Genomic DNA, 26780 nt, shown 5'->3' on the forward strand with positions numbered 1-26780 from the left:
TTCAAAGGTCCCTTCAATTTTGCAAAAAGGATTACAAATCACAATAAGATCAAGATCAAAGTAAAAAAAGAATAAATAAATAACGTCGATGGAGATAATAAGAAAAGATATGATGACTTCTTGCCTACCCCCAAAATTTGAGATGGGTATCATAGTTAATGATGATTATTATTCACTAACTGAAAGGTGAAAATGACTAAACAAACATAGGATTTAAGATTAAACCTCAAGGATAAAAGGGGAGAATGATGCAGTAAAGAGAACTTCTATTGTCACACCAACTTTTGCTAATGCCATCCCAATTCATATGTAATCACCAAAGGATTAGCAAACATCTTGGGGTGACATTAGCAAAAGTTGGTGTGGCAATAGAAACTCTCTGTAGTAAATCCCAAAAAACATAACATTTTCACTTGAATGGTGATTCTAAATGATATACATCTGGTCAGAAATGTATTTTCAAACCATAGGACTACTAATAAAAATGGAAGAAATTTTTTTTTCCAAACAATCCCATTAATCCTACCAAAGTTGATTTTAACATAAGCAGTTCTATTTATCCATCTTCTCACAGTTTTAGTTTTAGTTTCATCGACTAACAGATGTAAAACAGTGATTTTGAAAGGAAAAAAATAATTCAAACCCTTTTAAACTGCAGTGGTGGATGATCCAGATCCGACAGTCTTCCAAAGCCGAACCCACTGCACCATTGCATCGGCTGCACGTGCAAACACAGGATCCAATGGTCCAAGTCCTTCCTTCACCGTCCGTGCAATCTCGAGCACACATTCTTCGGCCGTGACGGCTGATCGTGGCAACCTCACTGTTTGGAAGAAAGGGACCACATCCTCCATCAGCTTCACTCCCTCCCATTCTTTCTTCAAACTCTCTATAGCATCTCCTCCATCCTTTCTCCACACGTACGGAAGCCCGCTCTTCACCCCGAGTCCCAGATGATCACATACCACCTTTGCACACATCCCACACCATATGTCTTCCACCGTCTCCCACCTTCGCTTCCCTTCCCCGACCAATCGAAACCCCGGGAACAATGCTGGCCCCACCACCTCACGATCAAATGCCACATTAATCCCGCTCAATGGCATCATTGCCCGTGCTGGAACCGTCAGGACAGCGTCGACATATCGAGAATTCCTTGACTCAGGCTTCAATGCTTGTGTAGGTGCGTCAAAGTCTGCTAAATTGAGCCAAAGCCCACATGATAGAGCACATTTCACCCCGTTACGGAGGCTGAATGGGTACCCACGGACAAAGTCTGCACCCGTTCGGTATGGGTCATAGAGTGTGTTGAAGAAGAACGGTGTGGCGGGAGTCGTTAGGTTGGCGATGTGTTGAGCCACAACATCTACTAACTGCCCCTTGTCATCTCTTGCGGGAATGCAATCGTCATCAATCGAGACAATGTACTTCTTTCGGGATACGAGATAACCAAAATACCGGCATGAGTAGCCTGAGAAGAGGATGCCAGTGGCAGCCGAGCCCATGACTCGGTCTATATCAGATTTTGTATACAAATCAAGGTTGAAACCATCTGGTATTTTGAGGTCCTCTTTGAGATCAGGATCTTTGACAATTATAAGATGGAATCGAGAAAAGACTGCTCTCCATTCATCCATAAAGGAAGTAAGGTCAGATTGGAGTGCCGTGATCACAATGTCAATGTCTTCATCCTTGATGATTGGGTCAGACATTTTCTGAGGTCCAAATTCAGAAACCAAGTCAAACTCTAAAGCACCTCACTCTTGGGTCTTCAAATATTGGTGTGATCGTCCAATTTACACTGAGATTCTAGAACTTCTCTGAGCACCCTGTGGGAAAAGCAGTTTTTAAGGTTAAAATGTCGCCTTTTGGGGAACAAGGCACAATAGATGGTTTTTTACAAGGGGTTTTGTTAACATGTGTCCTAAGGGCACACATTAAGGTGCATTAAATACACCTTGGAAATAAGCATTTGAGAGTATTTCTGGTTTATAAAAGAAAATCTTTTGAGGACATTTTGGTAGTAAATTCAATTTCCAAGGTGTATTTAATGCACCTAAATGTGTGCCCTTAGGGCACATGTTAACAAAAGCCTTTTATGAGAGCTTACTGGTTGGGAGGACAGGGGTGAGGATGTGCTGGATATTAAGTTCCCGAATGAAGGAGAGGATTTCGTTGTTTCCAGTTGCCATAAACAACTTCAAGACCTTCTCTGTTAGCTTTCCAGCTCTCAGTGTTCTCTGTCCATTGATATTTTTTTTTTTTTTAAGTGATCACTTTGTTTAGAGGTTGGTGTCACCAAAATATATGATCAATACTTCTACATAATAAAATTACAATAATGAATAATCCCATACCAATAAACAAAGTAAGAAACAAATTGATACGAGAAAACATGTCCAAAACTCATGCTGCAGTCTTGTTTCAAACACGGTGGCACTCTCAGAAAACCTTTATTTGTCAAAAAATATTGTTGTTTCAGCTAAAACAAAATCTAAGGAAATATCACAAAACGTCCCCTAATTTCATATAATGAAATAAGCATTCAAAATGTAGCCATGTCAAAAAAAGCTTAGTTTCGAATTTTTTAATATGAAAAAGGGCCCCGGTTTCATTTTTTGTTTTTAGTTTCAATGTATTAACCCAGTAGATTAAATAAAATGTACCAGGCTATCAGCTAGTTGACACCATTTCACTAGCCCTTCTTATATTTCCATAGAACCATGAGCAGGAACAAAGCAAACATAAAGAAGGCCCACGGCAATCTTTTCCCATGCAAAGTAATCGTCTAAGTTGATGTGCTTTGACTTCGACCGAGCAGGAAACACAGGATTAGATGATCCGTGGATACCACACTTGTTGCCAAAGAAGACATTTGAGGCAGAAAGATGAAGGCCAATGTTCCTTTGAAGGAAGGATATCTACACAACTTTTGCAGTAGTCCAAGCACAAGAACAATATTCACCTTTGAAACTAGACCATGCAACAGTGGACCACTTTTTGCATTTTAAGAAATAAGCTTACAGCTCAAAAATACCGCAAAGCCAAATGTGGAACAATGGGTGTCCCACCAAACAGCACAATCAAGGATAGAGTAGGGTAACAAAAGCAACAATACTAGCACTAAGTGTAACCAACTTCTTTGTTTGATAGGCAAACGATTATATTACTAAAAAGGACGTCGAGAAGACCAACCACAAATACAAAGAAAACCAAAAGCAACAACAAAAAACAAAAAGAGCAAAAGGCAAAAACTACACAGAACACAACGAGTCCCACTCCTCAAAAAACACCCCTTTAAAAGTTTCATTTAACTCGCACCAATGAAACAGAAGACCAAGCACCGTCAAAATAATCTCTTGGAAAGAGCTCTCCAAACCCAAGAAAATTCTCTTATTTCTCTCCTTCCCAATGCTTCGGAAGTAGCAGAAGGGATCAAAGCCTAGAGAATCATTTTCCTACTGATGAAGACATTAAAGACCACAGCTCTAAAAAAATCAATGGACGAAAAGGGAAAAACCGACTCCAAGTTGAACAAACACGAGAAATGAGACCAAATTTTGAAAGCAAATGATCAAAAAATTCCCCATTTGCCTGGCACAAGCAACAGAAATTTGGAGTACCTCAAGATTAAATGATCTAAAGTTAATAATTTGTTCAAGACTGCTAGCCAAATGAAGAAGGAAATTTTGGAAGGAACGTTAAAACCCCAAATTAATTTATAAGGAAATCTAGCCAAGCTTTGGGCTCTAAATTGGTCTGGAAAGACCTTACCGAAAATCTTTTGTCCTTGCTGCAAGTCCATTCCCAAGAGTTGATCCCAAAAAACTCTAGGCAATGAAGATCCAGAATCGAAGATAGGTCAGCTAACTCCTGAAATTCCCAATTGTTAAGATCCTTTCTAAGACCAAGGTCCCAAGAGATACAACTACCAGAACGATTCAAGAGAGCCGAGACAAGAAAATCCTTTTTCAAGGAAAGCTCACAAATCAAAGGAGATTGCAAAGATAAAACTGTCTCATTACACCAAATGTCTTCGCAAAACCTAAGCACTAAGTGTAACCAATTATGAAGTGTCCCCTTCAAACATCATTAAATATGTTCGACAGCCATGAAGTGGTCAATGATCAGTGCCTGCAAGAATTGGCACACCAATTAGACGTTGTTCCCTTGATCAAGTTTGGTTAAGGGTAATGTAATGGCAGCAATGCCCCAACCATGCTTTGATACAGAGTAGGATCATGGAAGAGGAACCATTAGTAGAAGCCTCATTTTGAATACCCAAAAGCAGACAACTATGTTCATGCCGAGATGACGAGGTGTAAGGACCCATGTATTATTTCAGTACAAAGCATGAATTTCCTTGTCCATTGAAGCTTTCCAATATGAAGGCTTTGTTAGAATTCCAATGGAGTGGCATCTCCATTATGCATGGAAATAAGAAGAGAAGATGTAGATAAAGAAATTTTTTGAAGTATGATGTAGTGGATTGCAGATCACAAAAGGAAACAACATCAACAAAGAGATGGGCAAAGTAATGGCCCCATTCAACAAGACCCTTATCTAAGACATGCCTAAAAATATACAATAGTCTAATTGATACATGGGAGGCACGGAGAACCCTTATGGAGAAAGTTGTATCCAAATACACAAGGTACACTTTTGGTGCATGTTTGTTACCGTTCGCACTGTTGAATAATCAAAAAGCTTACCAATGAAAACGGAGTGGAGAGAGTCATGATAGAGAATTGTAATAAAAAGGAGTTAATCAGGAGGCTTACTGAAGAGAAAACTGCAAAGAGAAGAAGCTAGAGATGGACCCCTAATCTCATTAGCATTTTTTTCTCAGGGAGCATTTCAACAACTCTCATCTAAGGAAAATGGTAATCCATGACACTTTCCCATCTAACAACTAACACAAACAAGTGTTACATTGATTTAGACTAATTACATTAATACCCGTTAGTGTATGCAAAGACTCGAGGATCATAGAAGGTGTCTGACCTAGACAACTATGCCAACATTCACAAGAAGCTTCTAGAAAAGAATTGATGGATACCAATGTTTCTTTCTAATCCCAATGAATAAGCCGTGACACATACTACCAACCCTAGAACTCTCCCCAATTTGTGTTCTTTAGCAACAAAACCATTAGGTGAGAACTAAAAGAAGTTGTGATTAGTACAAAATTTAGGGCGATGGGTAGAACACACAAACCTAGAGTTGATGTTAAAAAATCAGGTTCTAGGGTGAGGTGAAATTCCAAGAACTAGGAGTGATGAAGAATCTCTATATTAAGCAAAACAAACTAGAAACTTCAATCTAGGTTTGAGATTAATGGAAATCAATCGCAAACACTAAAATTAAGAACCAATATCAGGTTCTTATGCTCAAAAGAAAACAAAGAAAGGGAAGAAAAGTCTCTTCTTTTTTCTTTTATTCATCAATCTTTAAAAAAATAATATTAACTGCTAAATTTGCTTATTGGATCTCCTTATATAGATACTCCTTCATAACAATTTAGAAACCTTCTAAACTACTGAAAAGTAACTTCCTAATTTATTTATAACATATTACTAACCTTCTAATCATATTAGAACTCAATTTCTACAATTAAAAAGACTTTTAATTATAACCTAAAGGATAAAAACGAATTTAGAGAAGAATAGAAACATAAAACAAATTAGAAACTAACTAGGAAAAGAAACTTTCTAAAATTGAAATAAAAACTAACTAGGACTACTTAAGTAACTTAAAAAATAGAAACTCAATAAAAGCAAGAATGCTAAGAGAAGTTGGACTATGTCTTGTGCATCGGTCAAAGATTGGATCAAGTTGATTCGGTCAAATTGATTTGATTTAGTCAATGCTTCGACACATTTTAACTCGATCATAAGCATTAAGATAAGTGTTGGCAAGCCTATCTACATCACAGGGAAAAGATTCTTTTGAATTTGTGGGGCAAGCAGAATGTGTCAAAGCTCCAGGGTTCCACAAGTATAGATGAGGTAGTGAGAAACCAATAGAAGATTAATATTTATACATAGATGAGTGGCAACCCGGTGATTTTGATGTGAGATTATTCTACAAAGTGAAATGGATCCCACTTTGTCATTATGGTGGCTATCCCTTCCTGAATCCTCGCTACCTCATCTAGCATCTCTCCTGGTAAGAAAAAATGGAAAGGCTACCTCAATAGGTTGTTGCTGCCCATGGGTCCAAACAGTCTAATGGTATTTGGAACTCGTGGGTTGTGAATCTCAAGGACCACGCAATGGTCCAGACATAGGGACGATTGTCGGGCTAATGACAATATTGTCCCTCAAAAACTCACTACCAATCCACCCATTTCATAGTAACCATAAAGATTCTATATTCTACATATACAGATGAAAACTATTACATAAGAAGTGAAAATTTAAGCCAAACAAGAGATACCCAGCTAGTAATTCATAGAGAATTGCCAATTTCACATAATAAATCTACTATTGTAAGTGAAAATTGAGGCCAATTCATACTTTGTAGAGAATTGAAGATTTCACTTAACCAGTATACAAATTATTAAAAATGAAAATTAGAGAAAATCAAATGATACCCAATTCATAATTCATCAGAAATCACAGTTTATGGCCAAGACCACGTCTCAGAAAGCGGGAGTCTTGAGTTCGAATCCCCCCTTGGGGCCACCCTCAGAAATTTATCCCAGAAATTACTTGTTGCATGTGGGGGGAGGGGACTATGTGCCTTGAGGATTAGTTGGGTGCTCTAAGAGGTCCGGCTACCTCAGTTTCAAAAAAAGAAATGAAAGTTTTTCTTTATTCTTTTGATAAATAATAAGAATGAAGATTCACACAAAAAATCTACTATTGGGACAATTAGAGCCAATTGAAAGATACCAGATCATAATTCATAGAGGTTGAAATTTTCACATTGCAAACCTACCATAACAAAATCCACTATCATAAGTAACGATTTTAGGGCCAATCGAATGATACCCGGTTTATAATTCATAAAGATCTGAATCTTTCATATAACAAATCTAACAATATGAGTGACAATTTTAGAGTCAATCGAAAGATACCCAGTAAATAACAACGATTGAAGATTTCACATGAAAAATCTATCATTACAAGTGAGATTTGAGCAAGTCAAAAGATACCCAGTTCACAATTTATAAAGAAATTGAAGATTTCATGTAACAAATCTACAATTGTAAAAGTCAATTAGAGCCAATCGAAAGATGCCCATTTCATAATTCATAAGAATTGAATATTTCACACATAAAATCTACTATCATATGTGACTATTAGAGCCAATCCAAAAACGACCCAATTTATAATTCACAAAGAAATGAAGATTTCACATAAAAAATCAGAGAGAGAGAGAGAGATGTACCAAGAAGAGCTCACGGAGAATGGGTTCAGGAATGGAAGAGAGATCAGAGATATAAGAGATGTTAAAGAGAGCGGAATCAATGGTGAGGGAAAGGAGAGAAGGCGGTCTCATTCATTCGCTGCTTTCTCTCTCTCTTGCTTTGAGCGAATAAAACTGAGAAATAATGGAATTGGTCCAACTTTGTACCCACACTAGCGGACCTCTCAGTCGGTCCTTCCCTTGGTTTTCTCACCATTCCAAGCCATCGGTGGATCGGGTTCGAAACGGATATCAGTTGGATCTGTCTAATACTGACCCGATAATTTATTTTTTATCATATAATATGGATACAAATGGGTTGGGTTGGGCTGGGCTGGGCCTGATTTGAACCGAACTTGTTAAAGCCAATAGAATAACAGGTTGGGCTTCAAATGAGGCCTCATAACAATATGGCACAATGCTAACCTGTGATCCACCCATATAGCAGGCCGGGTTGTGGGCTGGGTTTTAATGGACAAAAACAGAATAATAAAATTAATTTAATTATATTAATGAATTACATCACACTTTTTATTTAAATTTCAAAATAACTCGACTACATCATTCCATTAGTACATCAAATTATTTAGTAAGGTTGAGGGATTGTATTCTAATAAATTAAATACATCTCAATTAGGTTGACATCTACTTACATGTTTATAAACAAATATACATTTTTCATTCATTTTTTTTTTTTTTTTGTGGTATATAAATCTACTTGTACAATTTTCTCCTCTAGAGCTAGTTTATTGATCAACCTATGAGTTTTCTTTTTTTTTTTTGCATGATAGTAATCCTTCAAATATCTTCAACACAACAATGCCTTTGGCGTCATTACACATGGTCGATTAGTAAATTACAAGTTGTGGCCAAAAGAACATGAAACCTGGCTTTTGTCCCTTCCACGGGCCAAAAATCAAAGTCAACATTTTCCTCTAAATTTGATTTGTTTAAATAGCATTGTAATTTAGATAAACCATCAATTGTTAATAATCACTTTAACCAATCCCTAAATATTCTCCATACTCTCCATCCCATGATTAGAAGAGTTGTGGTCAATGTTACTATTGAAGGCTACATATTACCTCTTTTATCAAGTTTTGTATTAAAAAAGTGTGTTAGATGCTAATTTATTTTATTTTATACTAAAATATTTTATACTATTATGCTCTTTAGATTCAAATTTGAAGGATTAAACATTTTAACATAATATATTCATAATGTAAATAACTACCCAATTTTATTTAATATAAGATATATCTAACTATATATAAATATATATAATTAATAGCATATAGCAATGATGTATAATAAGACAAAAATGATCAAAAGAAAACTTGAAAGTGGTTTTGATTATTTTTGTCTTACTATACACCATGTCATCATCATAGCTATATCTTATTAATTAGCTCTCATTTAATGTAACACCATGTGTTTTTAACTCGTATCTCGAGATAATCAGATAGTATTTATTCAAAGAATATTCTAAAAAAGAAATTTAGAGTAAAGTACTCGGATGATGCTATGTTCGTTTTTATTGAAAATCGACTTTGCCATTAGTTTCAAAACGATCGAAATATATACTTTAGCCTGTAAGCAAGTTTGAATTCAAGTTCGGGTGAAAAAGTTAACCAATCCTCGAATTTCGTGTTGAACGGGATGCAAAATAGAAAATTTTCGTTAGAGGGAGAATCAGGAAGATTCGACCATACCATTAGGACCGCAACGAAAACTTATTCGAAATGGTATACTCGTTCGTCATTTTTCGAGTCCGGATAGTCAAGTTACGGTCGAAACTATAAATAATAAGGAAATTACAAGTATGCCTTCGCCCTTGTTATAAAAGAAAATTGATTTTCTTTTAAATCATTCTCTTTCTTTTCCAAAGCACCCAAAACTCAGATTTTCTCAACCTAGGGTTCTCTCCTATCTTCTCCTCAAGATTCATTGAGAACGAAAGACCATTGAACCCCGACGAAAAAGACAAAGTTGTCGGCTACGACGATAGCTACAACCTCACCCTCTTTGTTAACCCATTCACGTCTGTTTCCTCACCCTCCACCAAAAATCAGCTAGTAAGTTAGGGTATCATTAAACTCGGAGCTTCACCTTGTTAGTAGAAGCTCATCTTTTAGGGTAGAAGTGGATGAGAGTACCGTCGTCGAAGGAGTTGCAAACCCTCGTCTTCTTTATATCAAACTCACCTCAACATCAACTCTTTCACCACCAACATTGATCATTGTGCGAGTTTATCACGTTCGATGTCCACAAACCAAGTAGGGGACTTTCAATTCCTATTGGTAACTTTAGATTTCCGAAATGTGCATTTAAGTTTTGAAACAAAAACTTATTGTTTGCATGTAAGTCGTAGAAAGTTGTTGTTTGATTTCAAATTCATGGTAGAAGTAGATATTTTGATTATGTTTTATCAAGTTTTAACCATAAATTCGTGGGTGAGTTGAATGATTCGAAGAACAAAAGAAGAATCTGAAAACAAGATCGAAAACATCGAAAGTTCGAGTGAGGTTCAGGCTGTCGGCGGGAAGGGTCGGTGCCACCGGCACCTACCGAAGGCATTCTGTCAGTCCCAACGACAGAATCAGGATTCTACCACTAATGAACCCAAAACTCGAGTGGAATTTTATGTTGTCGGCAGGAGGCTTCGGTCCCACCGACATCTGCAGAATGCATTCTATTTGTCCCATCGACAGAACTATGATTCTGCTACCGACCATCCACCGACAGAAATAGTTCTCTTCAGAACTGAGTTCTGATTTTTGCCTTGACCTCCCTATTGCCTATATTTGATTTCCCATCCTTTATTTCATTAAAAATATTTAAGTAAATGTCCTCTTTAATTTTTACTTTCCATTTACTTTAAGTTCTTTAATGAAATTATGATTTTACCCCCCATTTCGGAACAATGGGAATGGTTTCAAGATCCAAATCTCAAATGATCAAAATCCGAATTTTGGTTTCAAGAACAAAACGTAAATTTTGACGTTTTCAGCAAATTTTCAAATGTAATAACTTTCGCATTACTTTAAATTAGATTACAAAAACTATATGGTGTCGAATCTCGTGATCGAGACTTTCATTTTGAAAAATCCATTTTCAATTTCGAGAACTTTGAAAAATTGAGTTTTCTACACTTAACCAAATTTTTACCAGCTTTTCTTATTTTTAACAGCTTTGGTCTCGTACATCGTCGGGACCTCGTTTTGAATAAACTTTGATGATTTTCGATGGAAAGACAAAAAAAATGACTTTGAAATATTGAAAATGAATGGTTTGAATTGAAGAGACGAAAAATGAGAATGTCGAGTAAATGAGAAAATGAATGAATCGGTAAAATGTCAGAGTCACACCCGAGGGGTGACGTCTGTATTTTACATTGTATGTTGTATGTGGTTGGTGAAAAGATATCCAGGTTATTAATGAAAATGTTGCATGTTTATTTACGATTATGTTAATGCGTGCGCTGAGTACTATTATTTATTTTTAGGCCGGGTGGCCACAGTTGCATGGTAGGAATTGGATATCCATTCTCAACCCTGTTTTGTTAATTTCTCTTTTGTTTTAAATGAAAAATCATATATATATATATACGTAGCTATTTTGTGAGCTGTTAAAGGGTTTGTGAATGCCTGAAGGGATAGTGTGTCACATCATCCGGAGAGGCGCACTATCCTGGGATGTACGGTAGGGACCACTAAGCTCATACGTGATATGAGACACGTATGAGAGTGGAGTCACAATTGGAATCCGGGTCCATTCATTTCTTATCTTTACCAGTGAACGTGTATTGTAAAGGTGGTCATATACGAGTGGAGTGTTATTTTGGGAATCACATGCACGCCTGATAGGCATAGACAAAGATGATTAGTCAGTGATCACTAACAATCTAGTAATAGTCGAACGTTCTGACACATTGAAAAGATACCCATTGCTTACAGTTACGTCAAATGGCCCGCCTGAGCCGGATAAATGGTCACTAGTGTTGTAAGCGCAGCGACCGGCCACAAAATCAGGAACTAGAAGTTAGATTTATGTTGTAACATCATGTCCCGACTAGGAGCGATCCAGTCGTGAATCCTAACGCTCAAATTCCATTACTCTACCACTTGTATTATGTATCTGTGTTATATTTCGAATTATAAACTGAAAAGCATGTCTACTATTTTAGTGTTGTCAACTATATTTGCATAAATGAAAAATGTAAAATGAGTATGGATGATTGATGCTATGTGTAATTTTTAAACTGTTTAGTTGTTCATTCCTGGCTATATGTACCAGTTAATCGTAGCTTCAATTGTAAAATTTGCATGTTTTGAAATGATGTAGTATGATTAATCGATCACGTTAGGTTAGGTTATTAGTAGAATTATTTTTGGACCTACTGGGTAACCATTGTTACTCACCCTTTCCTTCCATTTTTTATAGTTGCAGAGCCTACAGTTGGCGCAGCGGGTGTTGAGCTATTAGCCGAGGAACTGTAGACACCCCATTTTTGCATCCGCCTGATTAATCAAGTCGTCAACCCGATCGCAAAGGTTCCCAATGATGGATGTCTATTTCAATGCTTTATTTTGTTACCAGATATATTTCAGAAATCCGGATGAGATATCTCGAACTGACAAAACTTAGAAACCACACTACGCTAGGAAAATACTACCCTAGAAACATAGAAATCATCATACTGCAAACCAAAAAGAAGCTTCACGATAAAAATCACTAAAAATGACCAAATTACCAATACCCCTAACATCAAAACAACCTTAGAGCCTACATTACGCTTAGGAAAATCCGTTCAAATACATAAAACGACAAATCGAAACCAAATAAATCATTTCGTCAATTTTCACAAAATTCGACAAAATTACGAAAATACCCCTCATAAAATTCACGACCATTTCACACAAAAAAATTTCATAATTGAAAAAAACCAACATTCCCATTGAATTCCTTACGAAAAACTGATGCCAAAACATCCTGAAACATTGAAAAACGACTTAAAACGTAAAAAATCCTCTCCGAGGCCAAAATGGTAATTTCACAATTTTAATAATTAAAATTTTCGAAATTAATAAATAAATCATTAAATAATGTAAAGTGAAACATTAATAAAATTAATTATTAAAATTTAAACCAAAAAATTGATCAATTAGGCTTTCAAGAAAAATTGTTGATGGTTCGCAAGATATTTCTTTAATGACCCCTCTATTTGGGGGTCCAAAGAATTAAAGGTATAATAGAGAGGGGTTCTTCAAAAATTTAAAGTCAATCAAGAAAGACTAAAGTCAAGATATTAAAGTCAATCAAATAAAACTAAAGTCAAAATTAAAGTCAATTAAGTAAGACTAAAGTCAAGTATTAAAGTCAATCTCATAAGACTAAAGTCAAAATCCTAAATCAAAACCCTAATCTAAACTAATCAAGTCAATCTCATAAGACTAAAGTCAAAACCATAAATCAAAACCCTAATCTAAACTAATCAAGTCAATCTCATAAGACTAAAGTCAAAACCCTAAGTCAAAACCCTAAAGACTAAGTCCATCTCATGAGACCAAAGTCTAAACCTTAATTGAAACCCTAAAAAGAAATCCTAATCAAACCCTAATGCTTCTAAAAAACTTTATAAATAGGAGCCTCCACACCCTATTTTCGTATCAAAGAAAAAATCCTAGGAAAAGTAGGTGAAGAAGCCTCCACAACCTCTCCAAAACCCTAATTTTGGAGCCTCAACTCCTTACCTAACACCCCTGCTCTGATTTTAACCTAAAAAATACCCAAAAACCTCTCAAAAACATCCCAAAAATTCACAACAAATTCGAAGCACCCAGATCCAAGAAGGAGATGCCTTACCTCGGAGATCAGAAATCAGATCTGGAGATAGAACGAAGTAAGAAATACGGTACAAGGAGCCGTTTTCACCAGATCTGAGGGAATAACACTTTTGCAGATCGAAGGTAAGCTTTTTTTAATTATTTTTTAATCTAGGTTTGTCATTAGCGATGTAGATTTATTTGGGATAAGTAGAGACCGGCAATGGCCGGGCAGGGTTGGTGCCTAACACCTTCCAACCCCGTAACATGATCCTCGGATTTAGATTTTCTGTAGTAGATTAGTTTTTATCCATTTTAGAGTCAGTTTGGTTCCTAGACCACAATAACTAGGTGGCGACTCCCAAACCTCAAGGGTCAAAAGCGGATCCACGAACCCCGCGGATGGAGAGCGCTTTCAGTGGCGACTCTAGTGGGGACCTTCGAGGATCAAACTTGAAAAGTCCCAAGTATGGGATACGTCGCAAATATGACCTTTTTATTTGATTTTTAGTTAGTTGATTATTTGTTTATTGTATTTTATTTATTTATGTTTTTTTTTTTATTTTTTTTGGCTTAATCATAGATCATGTGATTCAATCTTGAATATCCTAATCCGGTATATCATTTTTTTTATGGTTCAATCGAAAGTCATTCGGAATGACCCTAAATAATGCGAGATTTCAAAGGAATAGTCTTATTGAGGATGAGATAATGGTTTTTGGACCATGATTTTTTTTACACATGTAATTATATTTCGATTGAAAATTTAGGTATGTGCTTGATTTGGTATTTGACCATAAAAATTCATAAAAATAATTGTTGTTAGGAACGTCAATGTTTTTTTTATTTGATGGCCAATGTGCAATGTATTCCTCAACAATATTTTTTATTTATTTAATTTTTTAGTTTTTATGTTTAATTTTTCAAAAAAAAAAAAAGCAAAAAAAAAAGTGGATTTTTCTTTGATTAGGCGTGCTGCCCCTTGGCAGCAATGAGGAAAATTAAAAAAAAAAATAACAAATTTTTTTTTTAGGTTCTGTCAACAGCACAAGGTGCTGAAATTTTTGGGGTGCCCCGAGTAATTTTTTATTTTTATATTTTCACACCCATTAACAACATTGATGTGTTGGTGTGCGTTGAGTAAAATCTAATTATTTCTATGCCCACATCGTCTTCTCCAAGAGAAAACGCTGGTTCATATAGATACCCATGCGGTCTCTCCGTTCAAACGTTTGAAACCAGCGAAGATCAACAAAGGAAAATCGAATTTTTGGCAAATCATCTTCTTAAAACGATTGAGGTTCATCACCAAATCAGAAATCGATATTGTGCTCAACGTTTTCAACCGAACCAAAATAAAAAATCTCTCTGTTCAATCGTTTAAAACCAGCGAAGATCAATAAAGGAAAATCGAATTTTTGGCAAATCATCTTCTTAAAACGATTGAGGTTCATCACCAAATCAGAAATCGATGTTGTGCTCATCGTTTTCAACCGAACCCAAATCAAAAACTGATCTTGGGTTCATCGTTTTCAACCGAACTAGATCAGAGAACAACCATTTTCGTTCTCTCAAATTAATCGGCGTGATTTGTTCGATGGTGGATCTGATTATGACTTAGGAAAATCATCCTTTTCTTTTAAGGATTAAATATTGAGCTTTAATGAATGATTAATGGCAGATTTTTAACGATATTCAGATTTGAAATCACATGAGATCTGTGATCATTGGACTGACGAATGATTAATGGCAGATTTTTAACGTTATTTATCTGTAATTCAGATTTGAAATCCCATGAGATCAGTGATCATTGGACTGATCTCAACCGATTGTATCAAAAAGCAAGATCGTTCTCTATTTTTTTTTAAAAAAATTTGACGGACATGGCTAAAATCTGTTGGAGAAGATGGTGTGAGGATTAAGGAAAATTTTCATTTTTACTAAGGGCACACCCCCTTTCATTGAAAATGATGATTAGTTGTTATGGCTAACAACAACTTACCAAATTGCCTCTTGTTTCATTTTTTTTATTTTTTTTTAATTTAGTTTTTTTTCTCTATTGTTTTTACTTGTTGTCCTTTTAATAGTTTTTTAAAAAAAGATTAAAAAGAAATGTGTTTTTTAAGTTTATTTATAAAAATAAAAATCGATTGGTTTTTAAAATGCTTTTTTTTTATTATTCTTTTCCTCTCTCTCAATTTGCGTAAAAATCGTCATAACTTCTCATCCCAACGATTGTCATTTCGTTCTTAATCCAATATCCTCAGAAATATCAATTTGGTTAGGGTCACCCCAAAATGACCCTTGATTAGACTATAAAAATTGCAAAAATGGCGCCTATTGCAATGATCGGATCTAGTCGATTATCATATGCCATATTCATTGATTAAATTGCCATGATTGATGTATGAAGGTAGTGTGCACGTTTAAATTTTAAATGGGACCATATTATGTTAATTGCATATCTAACATGCCATAATCTTGTTTGAGATACATGCTTGATGTTGATCATAATGTGATGGAATGTGATTGGATTGGTACTTACTATTCATGCTACATCAATGTTGTGGTGATTGGATTGGACCCATGGGCCCACTTGTTTGAAAAAGGCCCCGGGCACACCCCACCCTGTTCTGCACACATCACATGCACGTTTACTGTTTACGTACTTACACGTCCTATATAGCCAACGTGGCACTAGTGCGTGGCCCGGTCTCTTCGGAGATGCGACGTCATTCATGAAAACCACAACTCCAGTCACGTACCTTAGGGTCTATCAAACTGGGGGCATCAATACCGTCTGATCAGGTGATTCTGAGAGGTATATTGATGCACTCAAGCTGGAGCGATCTGAGCCTTTGACTTATTGTGAGCCACACAGTCACATGTCCCGATTGCCAACGTAGTACTGTATGTGGTCGATCCCCTCGTGGGATGCCAAACCATTTATGAAAGCTACAACTCTTGATTAGTACCCGTAGGTATAAAAGATAATCTAAGTATATCAATTGCACTTCTTGGTCAAAACCGGTGCCTAAGCAAGATCTTGCCCCGCTGTACCCTACTGTACGAGGGGGATAGACTACGTCTATTCTATACGAGAGGTATTTAAGTGGGCCTTTGCTCAGCATTGTGCGCCACCTCTCAATTGGAGATCAAACTAACTGTTTTTGGCTTCAGAGAAGTGAATTGAGGTTTTAGATTATCACCTATACGGTATATCAAACCAAGTCACCACGTATCGAAAGGTATATAGGTGTGCTTGGGCACGGGTGGCCAGATAAAAATTCATTGCACGTAATAAGCTTAGAGTCTAGAAACCTTCCCAGTAGGTCACGACTCGAACTTATCGTGGGTGTTCCCGGGTTGTTTATTGATTGGAACCTGTTGATTGATGAATGTATGTGAGTGCTGTGAATGGTGTAGATCAGAGTGTATAATTGTCCTCAAGGATCAAATGTTGTTTTTGAAAATTAAAATGGGTGCACTGACCCAATAAAGAATCCATTCTTTACAATAATGACCCAGTCCATCCCGATCCAATAATCATGGTGGGCCGAGCCATTTAAATTGAAAATAGAAATCAAATTTGCAAAAGAAGACAAATAGTTTACAGAAAGAATATTTTCCAGAAAAGATTATTTTCCAAAAAGAAGTGTTCTTTAGAAGAAATGCTTTTCAGAAAAAATATTTTCCAGAAAAGATTATTTTCCAAAAAGAAGTGTTCTTTAGAAGAAATATTTTCCAGAAAAAATATTTTCCAAAAATATTTTCCAGAAAATATTTTTCAGAAAATATTTTCCATAAGAATAAGATTTTTCAAAAGAAAATAAAAAATTGACATTTTACATGGACCTTGGAAGAGTACTAAAATACCCTTTTGTGTCAAACCAGGATGCTAGTCGCAGGCGATAACCCAATCGATCAGTTAGTCAAAACGACCGTTGTAGGGATGCACCCTGTAGAGAAGATCAATTTTGGGAGATTCATGTTAAGGAGTGCTCTCTACTTCCACGAGTTTGAGATAGACTGGAACCTCTTACACGCTATGGCTAAGCGATGGAACCCCCACCTTCATATATTCCACATGGGGTATATGCATTTGTTCCCCACTCACGAGGATTATTGTAGCATCATGGGGATATCCACTTCAGGACCTCTAGTCAGACCCTCATTAAAGACTGGATATTCTGGTGACCTCGTCACATGACTGAACATTTCCAAGGAAGAAGCCAAGGCCTTAGTGCATAACGGGATATTAGACTTAGTACCTTTGCTGGGTCCATATCGCTCCCACAGTCACCCTATCAATGTAAAACCTGAAGCCTGGCGAGCTACTAGAGATTATCGATTGTGCTTAGAAATCCTAGCCCAATACATGCTGACCTCCAATAGTGATGGCCAAACTATCCCTGAGTCCTTCATAGATATAACCTCACAACTCTCAAGGAAAGCCAACCCAGTACCTCTTATCCTAGCTGAAACTTTCTCAGGTTTAGATGCCATAAAAAATGGTGAGCGGGAAAGCTTCAAAGGAAGCCCCTACTTACTCTATATGTGGCTTTGTGATCGTCTCAAAATTGTAGAGGTTCCATCAAACCTCGAATATGGGCCAGAACACTTTTCCAAGAGAAACCTGTTAGTGCATCACAACTCAGTCAAAGCTTGGAGCAAATGGTTAGAATCTCGCCTTGCCTGTCATATTGGTTTTAGGTGCTCTTGGTGGATGACTGATCCCCTTGTTCTAGGAACCAAAGGATCCTACTATGTCCATCTGATCGGTTTAGAAGAAACATCTTTTTACCATCCTAATTTGATCCCAGAACAATACGACGTACCTATAGAGTTATCTTTACCTCAGTACAAAGCCTTCTTTCCCCCCGAGCCTTTGACTGAAAAGTTAGTACACCTTATTGAGAAAGCTTGGAACAGGCGCACCTTAGGGTATCTAGACGGACCAGCAGAATTCAAAGAGCCAGTTGTTAGAGCCAAGAGGGTCAAGCCTGACAGCAATCCTGATGACCATCAAGACAAGGCCAAGCGTCCATATAAAAATAGTTCAAGTCAAATTTGTTGAAAGATGTTTTTAATAAGAATATTTATTTGTCAATCATTTTCAATAAAGCTATTTTTCTTTCAAATAAATATTGATTTCTTCTTTGAATGTTCATTATGTGAATGGATTAATTAATGGATTGGTGTACAAACCTCAATGAAATGATTCCTAAAATGTTATCCAGAGGGTAATACTGAAATTGACTAAATTTACCTTTGATGGGGTCGAAGGATTATCATTGCGCCCAAACTCAAGCGTCCACCTCCTAGTTGGAGTCGTAGGTCCAGTCGGTTAGAACGAGCTACAGTACCAAGTCAGCAAACAGAGATGGCTTCAGAATCTAAACTTACAGATATCCGTAAGATCTTGACAACCTTTGCCAACGATATCAACAGTATAAAAGGCAAAGTGGAAATGTTAGAACAGACCTCGGAATCAACGGGCAATCCCCTAAATGATCCAAAAGGAAAGAAGGTAGAAGAGAGACGTCCACGTGAAGTCTTTGAACTCGACGGAGATGAAGAATATGTTGATGAGAACCCAATGTTAGCTAACAGAATGTCTCAGTTAGAATCAACTATGAAGAGTATAAAGGGTATCGATGAAATTGCAGCAGGCATTGAAGCTTTGAACCGCATTCCCAGAATTCATTTGCCAGAGAAGTTTGTAATGCCAAAAATGGATAAGTTTAGTGGTATAGGGTGTGCAAAAACACATCTTAAGGTGTATGTTACTAACATGCGCACTATGGGACTTAGCGAAGAACATATGACATTGTTGTTTCAGAGAACTTTATCAGGATCAACACTACGCTGGCTAATGTCTCAAGATCCAGTTACTATGGGCACCTAGGAGAGCATGTCAAAGGCTTTCTGGCATCAGTACAAGTACAGTACTGAGATTGAGACCTCAAGAAGGGATTTGGAAGCAACTAAGCAGAAAAATAGGGAGACATTTACTGATTTCATTGGTCGTTGGAGGGCCAAGGCTGCCCAAATGTGGGATAGACCTTCGGAAAAGGAACAAGTAGCGATCATCTTAAAGAACCTCTCACAAGGATATGCTCAGCACTTAGTGGCCCAATATCTCCCTACTTTCGAGTCTTTGTTACAAGTCGGAAGCCAACTTGAGAACACTTTTACCTCTGGGATCCTCTCTAACTCTTCGGATAACAAGCTTAAGAAACCCTATGTTTCTAAACCTAGCACCAACCATGTCTACATAGCCAACACGTCAGCTATCCCAGCTCAACCCCCAGTCCGAACTAATAACCAGGCTCACCCAAGTCAACCTCGAGCTTCGTGTCAATTTACCAATCTAGGGATGAGTCTCACTGTAGCTTTTCACAAATTGGTGAAAAAAGGGCTTCTTACCCCTATCCAACCCCGACCTCTACCTAATCCCTTGCCAGCTGGATACAATTCTAACTTGTTCTGCGAGTTCCATCAAAACCCTGGCCATCACACGGATCAATGTATTACCTTACGCCATACCATTCAAAACCTGATCGACAACAAAAAGGTCACAATCCCTAGCTCACCGAATGTCACCACTAATCTACTGCCTACCTATCAACCTCCACCAACTTTGAACATGGTGTCTCATACACCATTACCATTCGATCGTATCTATCTTATCCATCCCATTCAAGTCGAACCGCCTAGTTACCCTATTGTCAGGATAGCCTTTACTGATGAGGTTTTCACCACAAACTATGAACCATTTGATTTAACCTCAGATGATACGTATTGTTTATCCCCGCCTCGATACAGTAGCCCCGCATTCACCAGTTACTTGTTGGTTTAGATGAACTTGAAAAGTCCTGTACCTTTGACAGATGAAGATCCATACTTGCTGACTGAAGAAGATGAACCTTATCTTCTCTCCTGTGATGAAGTTAGACATATGACTCGAGGAGGAAGAGTTTTTAAGCCACAAGAACTCTGTGTTGATAATCTAGCAGCTTTGGCAAGAAAAGAAAAAGAAGATCCTATCACAGAAAATATTGAAGAAGATAACTCCGTGATCAAGCAACTGAAGAAATCATGAGCCAATATCTCAGTCTGGGGTTTACTTATGGCTTCCACTGCCCATAGGGAAGCTGTTCTCAAAGCATTAAGTACAGCCCAAGTCTCCCTTGACACTTCTCAGATCAGCTGGCTAACATAGTAGGGGCAACTTATGTGGAGAACATCTTATCCTTCTCAGACTCCGATCTCCCAAAGGAAGGAGCAAGCTACACTAAGCCATTGCACATCACAGTTGACTGTAACGGGATGAGGGTACCTCTGGTATTGATCGATAATGGGAGTGCATTGAATGTTTGCCCTTTGAAGACTGCTACTTGCCTTGGGTTTAAAACTGAAGATCTCAAGCCCACTAATCAAGGGGTTAGGGGCTATGATAACACCAAGAGAGATGTATTGGGAATTCTGCAGCTTCGATTGTCCACGGGCATAGCTGAATTTCTGGTCATAGACATCCAGTCCTCTTTTAATCTGTTATAAGGAAGACCGTGGCTACACCAAATCAAAGCCATACCTTCCACGCTGCACTAGAAGGTCAAGTTTATCAAGGATGGGCTAGTGATTACACTCCATGGAGATGCTGAAATTGTAGGGATTATAAACAGTACTGAAGCTAAGGATGAGCCGTTGCTTGAGATTCAGCCAGAACAACAGGGAGTAGAGCTCAGTGGGTTCGAGTTTGAAAAGATATGCTCAGTCCAATGGGATCCAGCCATGAAAGAATATTTTCCAATGGAAAATACTTCTAACTGCAACATGGCCAATATATTCAAGAAAATGAGATTTTTCCCTGGTATGGGCTTAGGTCGCAAGCAGCAAGGTATTAAAGAGGCACCAGTGATTAAAGAGGTCATCGGCACATTTGGGCTAGGATATAAGCCTACTAATGAAGATTGGGCCCAATACTGGAAGATAAAGCGAGACAAGGCAATTGCGAAAAGGCAAAGACGCACCACAGATCTCATCAAAATGGAGCCTTATCGTAAGACCCTTAATGGCTATTTCGTAAAGGAAGGAGAAGATTTTCGTTACTATGGGTTCCCCGAGCCATTCATTGACCACAGCACAGGTACTCGTCTGCTGGGGTTTGAGATCTTCTTTGGTATGGATTGGCCTGAAGAGGAAGCAAGCACAGAAGCTGAAGAGAAGAAAATTGAAGACTGGCAGTTCAATCTAGACTCCCTCAACATCGACCAGTTATTATTGAAGATCACAGTGTCTTGTGTTGTCAACTGAGAAGGGGATCCCAAATCCTCAGTCTGCAATCAAACCCGTTGTAGGGTGTGTCTCTCTAGCTATCAGTAATTAGTCCTGTATTGCATGTCAAGACTGGGTCTGTCAGTCCCCTTAGTCATGTTCAGTCTGACATGCCAGATGAGTCATTTATTTCTGTTGAGTCAAGTAAGTCCACTATTGCTGCTAAGTTAAGTGAGTCTGTTAAGTTGGCAATGAGTCCTGTTACCCCATCTTCTTTTAATGAAATGAAAGAAATTCTTGATTACCCCGAACGCAATAATAATTTAACTAATAATCTGACTTCGGAGGGAGAATCTTCTGATGAAGAACCTCCCCCTGAAATAATCAAATTACTTGAACAAGAAAATGAACGTCGGGCTCAACCTCCAATGGAGGAAGTAGAGGTTATCAATCTCGGAACAAAAGAAAATCCTCAAGAGATTCGGATTGGGATCACATTATCCCCCGATGAACGCAAAGGGATAGTAGAGTTGCTCAGAAAGTTCAAAGACGTGTTCGCGTGGTCTTATGAGGATATGCCGGGAATAAGCACAGACATTGTTCAACATCGGATTCCGTTATATCCAGATGCTCGACCCATTAAACAGAAACTTCGACGTATGAAGCCGGAATGGACTCTGAAAATAAAAAAAGAAGTTACGAAGCAGATTAACGCTGGATTCTTGGAAGTAGTAGAATACCCTGAGTGGATTGCCAATGTATTCCCGGTGCCGAAGAAGGATGGAAAAGTCAGGATGTGTGTGGACTTTAGAGATCTAAACAAAGCAAGCCCAAAGGATAGTTTTCCTTTACCACACATAGACGTTCTAGTAGATAGTACAGCAGGGCACGCTTTATTGTCCTTCATGGATGGTTTTTTGGGGTACAATCAGATAAAAATGGATCCTCGAGATATGCAAAAGACGTCATTTATCACACAGTGGGGAACCTTTTGCTACAAGGTTATGCCTTTTGGTCTGAAGAATGCCAGAGCCACTTATCAAAGAGCAGCCACGACTCTACTATATGACATGATACACAAGGAAGTTGAAGTCTATGTAGATGATATGATAGTCAAGTCCAAAGAACGACTGGGACATGTTGCTGCTTTAGAAAAATTTCTCACGAGGATTCAAAAGTATAAACTCCGCCTCAACCCGCAGAAATGTGTGTTTGGACTAACTTCTGGAAAATTGTTAGGATTTGTGGTCAGTCAAAGAGGGATCGAAGTAGACCCTGTGAAGATTAAAGCTATCCAAGATATGCCACCGCCGGAAACTGAAAAGCAAATTCAAGATTTTTTAGGCAGAATCCAGTATGTTAGCAGATTCATCGCTCAACTCACCAACGTCTGCGAACCTATTTTCAAGCTTCTCAAGAAGAATGAACCAACAGTTTGGAATGAGCAATGTCAAAAGGCCTTCGACCAAGTCAAGGAGTATCTCTTGAACCCACCTATTTTGGTTCCACCCACACCGGGTGAACCACTTCTTCTTTATCTGTCAGTCACAGAAGAAGCTATGGGATGCATGCTGGCACAGTATGACAAAGATACTCACAAAGAAAGGACTATCTACTACATCAGTAAGAAGATGTTAGAGTATGAACGAAAGTATTCAGCTCTAAAAAAAACTTGCTTGGCAATAGTATGGGCTACTCAGAGACTTCGACACTATATGCTATCTCACTCAATTATCTTGTTATCTCGGATGGATCCTCTCAAGTATCTTTTCGAGAAACCGGCACTGACAGGGAGAACCGCACGATGGTTATTGTTGTTATCAGAGTTTGACATCACGCACGTTACACAGAAATCCATCAAGGGGAGAGCTGTGGCAGAATACTTAGCAGATCACCCAGTAGCAGAAGGAATAAGGCCTATTGATCAGTTCCCAGATGAGAACATCTTACATGTTGAAGAAGAGCCTCAGAACCAAACATGGCAGTTGTATTTCGATGGAGCCGCCAATCAGAATGGGTATGGAATAGGGGCAGTCCTATTTTCTCCGGAAGGATGCCACATTCCGATCGCTATTAAGTTAGCCTTCTCTAATACCAATAACACAGCCGAATATGAGGCATGCATCGCTGGACTTGAAGCTGCGTTGAATCTGGGCATTACAGAAATCGAAGTCTTTGGGGATTCAGCCTTGGTCATACACCAGTCATTGGAAGAATGGAAGACTAGAGACGAAAAGCTGAAGCCTTATCATGAGTATTTGTTAAACTTAGTGAGTAAATTTGAAGCTATTCTGTTCCAACATGTGTCAAGGGAAGATAATAGATTTGCTGACTCGTTGGCCACCCTATCTTCAATGATCCATTTGCCCCCTGGCATGGAATTGAGGCCGATCACTGTTGAAGTCAAAGACAAACCTGCATATTGCTGTCAGATCAATATTGCTACTCGACTACCCGATGGAAAGCCGTGGTACACAGATATTAAAAAGGTGTTGGAAAAACAAGAATTTCCAAAAAAAAGCATCGAGGAAGGAACGGCAAACCCTTTTAAGATTAGCATCTCAATTCATCCTGTGTGCAGGAAGTTTGTACAAAAGGTCTTATGATGGGATTCATTTGTCATGCGTCGATGAAGATCAAGCTGAACAGATAATGGTTGAACTACATTCAGGAGAATGCGGCCCTCACATGAGTGGGAAAATGTTAGCTAAGAAAATTATGAGACAAGGTACTACTGGCTACGATGGAAACAGATTGTCATCACATGGTCAAAACCTGCCACAAATGCCAAATACATGCAAATCTCATACATGTGCCACCTTCTCGATTAGTTGGTCTGACTTCACCATGGCCATTCTCAGTTTGGGGAATCGACATTATTGGTAAAATATCGCCTAAAGCATCAAATGAGCATGAATACATTTTGGTTGCTATCGATTATTTTACTAAGTGGGTCGAAGCTGCCTCTTATGCTGTCCTCACTGCATCTCGAGTTGCAAAATTTATCCAAACGAACATCATTAGCCGGCACGGGGTACCTTCGGAACTGATTTCTGACAACGGGTCACATTTCAAAGCTGAGGTTATTACTTTGTGTTCAAAGTTTAAAATCTCACACCACAAATCATCTCCTTACCGCCCTCAAACTAATGGAGCAGTCGAAACAGCTAATAAGAATCTTAAAACTATCATAAGGAAAATGTGTCAATCACATCGAGATTGGTCTAAAAAATTGCCATTTGCACTATGGGCATATCGAACTTCAATTCGATCATCTACTGGAGCTACTCCCTACTCCTTAGTGTATGGAATGGAAGCAGTCTTACCAGTTGAAATGGAAATTCCATCTCTGAGGGTCTTGTTGGAAAGTCAGTTGTCAAAAATAGATTGGGTTCGCCAGCGGTATGAAGAATTGAATTTGATTGAAGAAAAACGACTAAGAACTTTGTATCACGTGCAAGCTTATCAAAGAAGAGTTGCCCGTGCATTTGATAAAAAGATCAAGGTTCGTCACTTACAAGTCAGGGATTTAATACTCAAAGAGAATCGGACACCTATCTTTGACCCTAGAGGGAAGTTCAAACCAAATTGGGGAGGTCCGTACATCATCAAAGAGGTATTACCAGGAAAAGCTGTCAGGCTTTAAGATCATGATGGAATCGAGTTACTAGAACCAACCAACCTTGACCAAATCAAACGGTACTACATTTAAGGAGGCCATTTTTGGCCGAATCAATTTTCCTATTACCTAATTCTTTATCTCCTTTCTCAACCCCTTTGCAGTCTGAAAGAGAAAAATTGTGTCTTTTATTTCTTAGCCTGATCACCTAACTTAGGGGAGGGAAAAATCCGAACTACGTTTTGGTTTGATCCCAAAAATTTGGGGTACGTAGGCAACCTGAGAAGGAAAAGATAAAGGAAAAATCTAAAAAGAAAAAATTCAAAAGAAAAAGAAATATCATCCAAAAGGGGAGAAGAAAGTTCAAGAAATTTTTTTTTAATGAAATGCCACACAAGGGGCATTTGGGTTTTTGAGCCTCAAAATTCCTTTTTTTTTATACCTAGTCCCGAGCCTACCTATAAAAGTCCTCCTAAGTACTACCGTGTGAAAAAGTCAAGGAGGGTAGCGAAGCATGATCAGACAGTAATTCTAGAACTTCAGAGGAGAGAGAGAAAAAGATAAAAAAAAATGAAGAAGCCTGCTAAGTTGAAAACCCGAAAAGGGCGACTTAGGCAAAAATTAAGGCAAGCTCGCAAGGTTGAAAATCTGAAAGGACACAACTTTGGCAACAATCAGAGCAAAGAAAAAAGAAAGAGCTCCCTAGATCGAAAACCTTGAAAAGGCGATCTAGGTAAAAGTTAGAGCAAGCTCGCTAAATTGAAAACCTGAAAAGGCGATCTAGGTAAAAATTAGAGCAATAAAGAAAAACAGAAGAAAATCTCAAGCTGAAAGCGGCCCGAGCTGAAACATCAGAAGTCCGAATCATCAAGGACAATACTTAGCTTAAACCAGGCAAAGACTCAGGAACCACAGGTATCTTGTCTACGATCGATCATAAAATGTTTACTTCCCCAAGTGAACCAAGGGAGAGAAAAGTGAATTCTATGATGAGTCTCAAAAGGAAATATTTTTTGTTCTCTTGAGCCTGACTCAAAATCTTCAATAAAATCAATCAAAATTAAAAGTTGGATCTTTATTGCGTTTGTGGTAATCAAATATTTCAAACCTTCATACAAAGGGCATTTTCTTTTTCCTCTAAATATGTAGCTTTTCCCCTTTATACTAGGGGCATTTTTTTAATTTTTGCATGATGTGTCCAATGCCATGTTTATTGTCAAACTAGGGGTAATTTATTCTTGAGCAATGCTAATCCTAAAAGATAATGGGAACCCCAAACTTAAGGCTACCCTTTTGATAACAGTTTTTCGGAAAACCCTTGAGGTTCAAAAGAAATAAAAACTCAGGTTTTAAATTCACAAAACTTTTTTGATAAAACCTTGAGGTTCAAACAAATGCATTCTGAATCTCACATAGGAGATAGGGCATCCATTCTGTCCCAAATCTATTCATTCCCAGATTCAACCACTCTCTTCCAGATTCATTTTCAATCGTTTCTCTCCCAGATTTATTTTTTTTGTTCTCAGTTTTACTCAACCAGATGCCGCCGAGGGTTTTCTCGGAACTATGCTCAGATGCCGCCAAGGGTTTTCTTGGAATTATGCTAAGATGCCGCCAAGGATTTTTTCGGAACTATGCTCAGA

At 37.9% G+C, this 26780-nt stretch overlaps 1 protein-coding gene across 4 annotated transcripts; it reads right to left on the reverse strand.

The window, feature by feature from the left end:
* Nucleotides 1–473: 473 nt before the first annotated feature.
* On the reverse strand, nt 474–7561 carry RGP5 (Alpha-1,4-glucan-protein synthase family protein). 4 transcript variants are annotated; one of them, XM_086451623.1, is made up of 3 exons: nt 7396–7561; nt 2111–2240; nt 474–1702 (listed from the first exon to the last, which is right to left on the reverse strand). In XM_086451623.1, the coding sequence occupies exons 1-3, from the start codon at nt 7504–7506 to the stop codon at nt 648–650; spliced, it is 1296 nt and encodes a 431-aa protein (XP_086307749.1). In that variant the 5' UTR covers nt 7507–7561; the 3' UTR covers nt 474–647. The 4 variants fall into 4 exon arrangements, with proteins under 4 accessions (XP_086307749.1, XP_086307745.1, XP_086307746.1 ...); XM_086451619.1 differs by having other exon boundaries at nt 474–1829; nt 2111–2320; nt 7396–7549; XM_086451620.1 differs by lacking the exon at nt 7396–7561 and adding an exon at nt 2667–5622 and having other exon boundaries at nt 474–1829.
* Nucleotides 7562–26780: the final 19219 nt, after the last annotated feature.

This window comes from Akebia trifoliata, chromosome 8 (assembly GCF_017979445.1).
Source record: "Akebia trifoliata isolate Shusen 1 chromosome 8, ASM1797944v1, whole genome shotgun sequence".
Lineage (NCBI taxonomy): Eukaryota > Viridiplantae > Streptophyta > Magnoliopsida > Ranunculales > Lardizabalaceae > Akebia > Akebia trifoliata.

What these genes read in the sequence shown, in the direction of transcription:
- RGP5 (XM_086451623.1), bottom strand. Translation starts at nt 7,506, where the DNA reads ATGAGACCGCCTTCTCTCCTTTCCCTCACCATTGATTCCGCTCTCTTT. An exon ending in TTCTCCGTGAGCTCTTCTTG is followed by an intron (nt 2,241 to 7,395) that starts GTACATCTCTCT and finishes ATCAATGGACAG; the next exon opens with AGAACACTGAGAGCTGGAAA. An exon ending in CACCCCTGTCCTCCCAACCA is followed by an intron (nt 1,703 to 2,110) that starts GTAAGCTCTCAT and finishes AAATGTCTGACC; the next exon opens with CAATCATCAAGGATGAAGAC.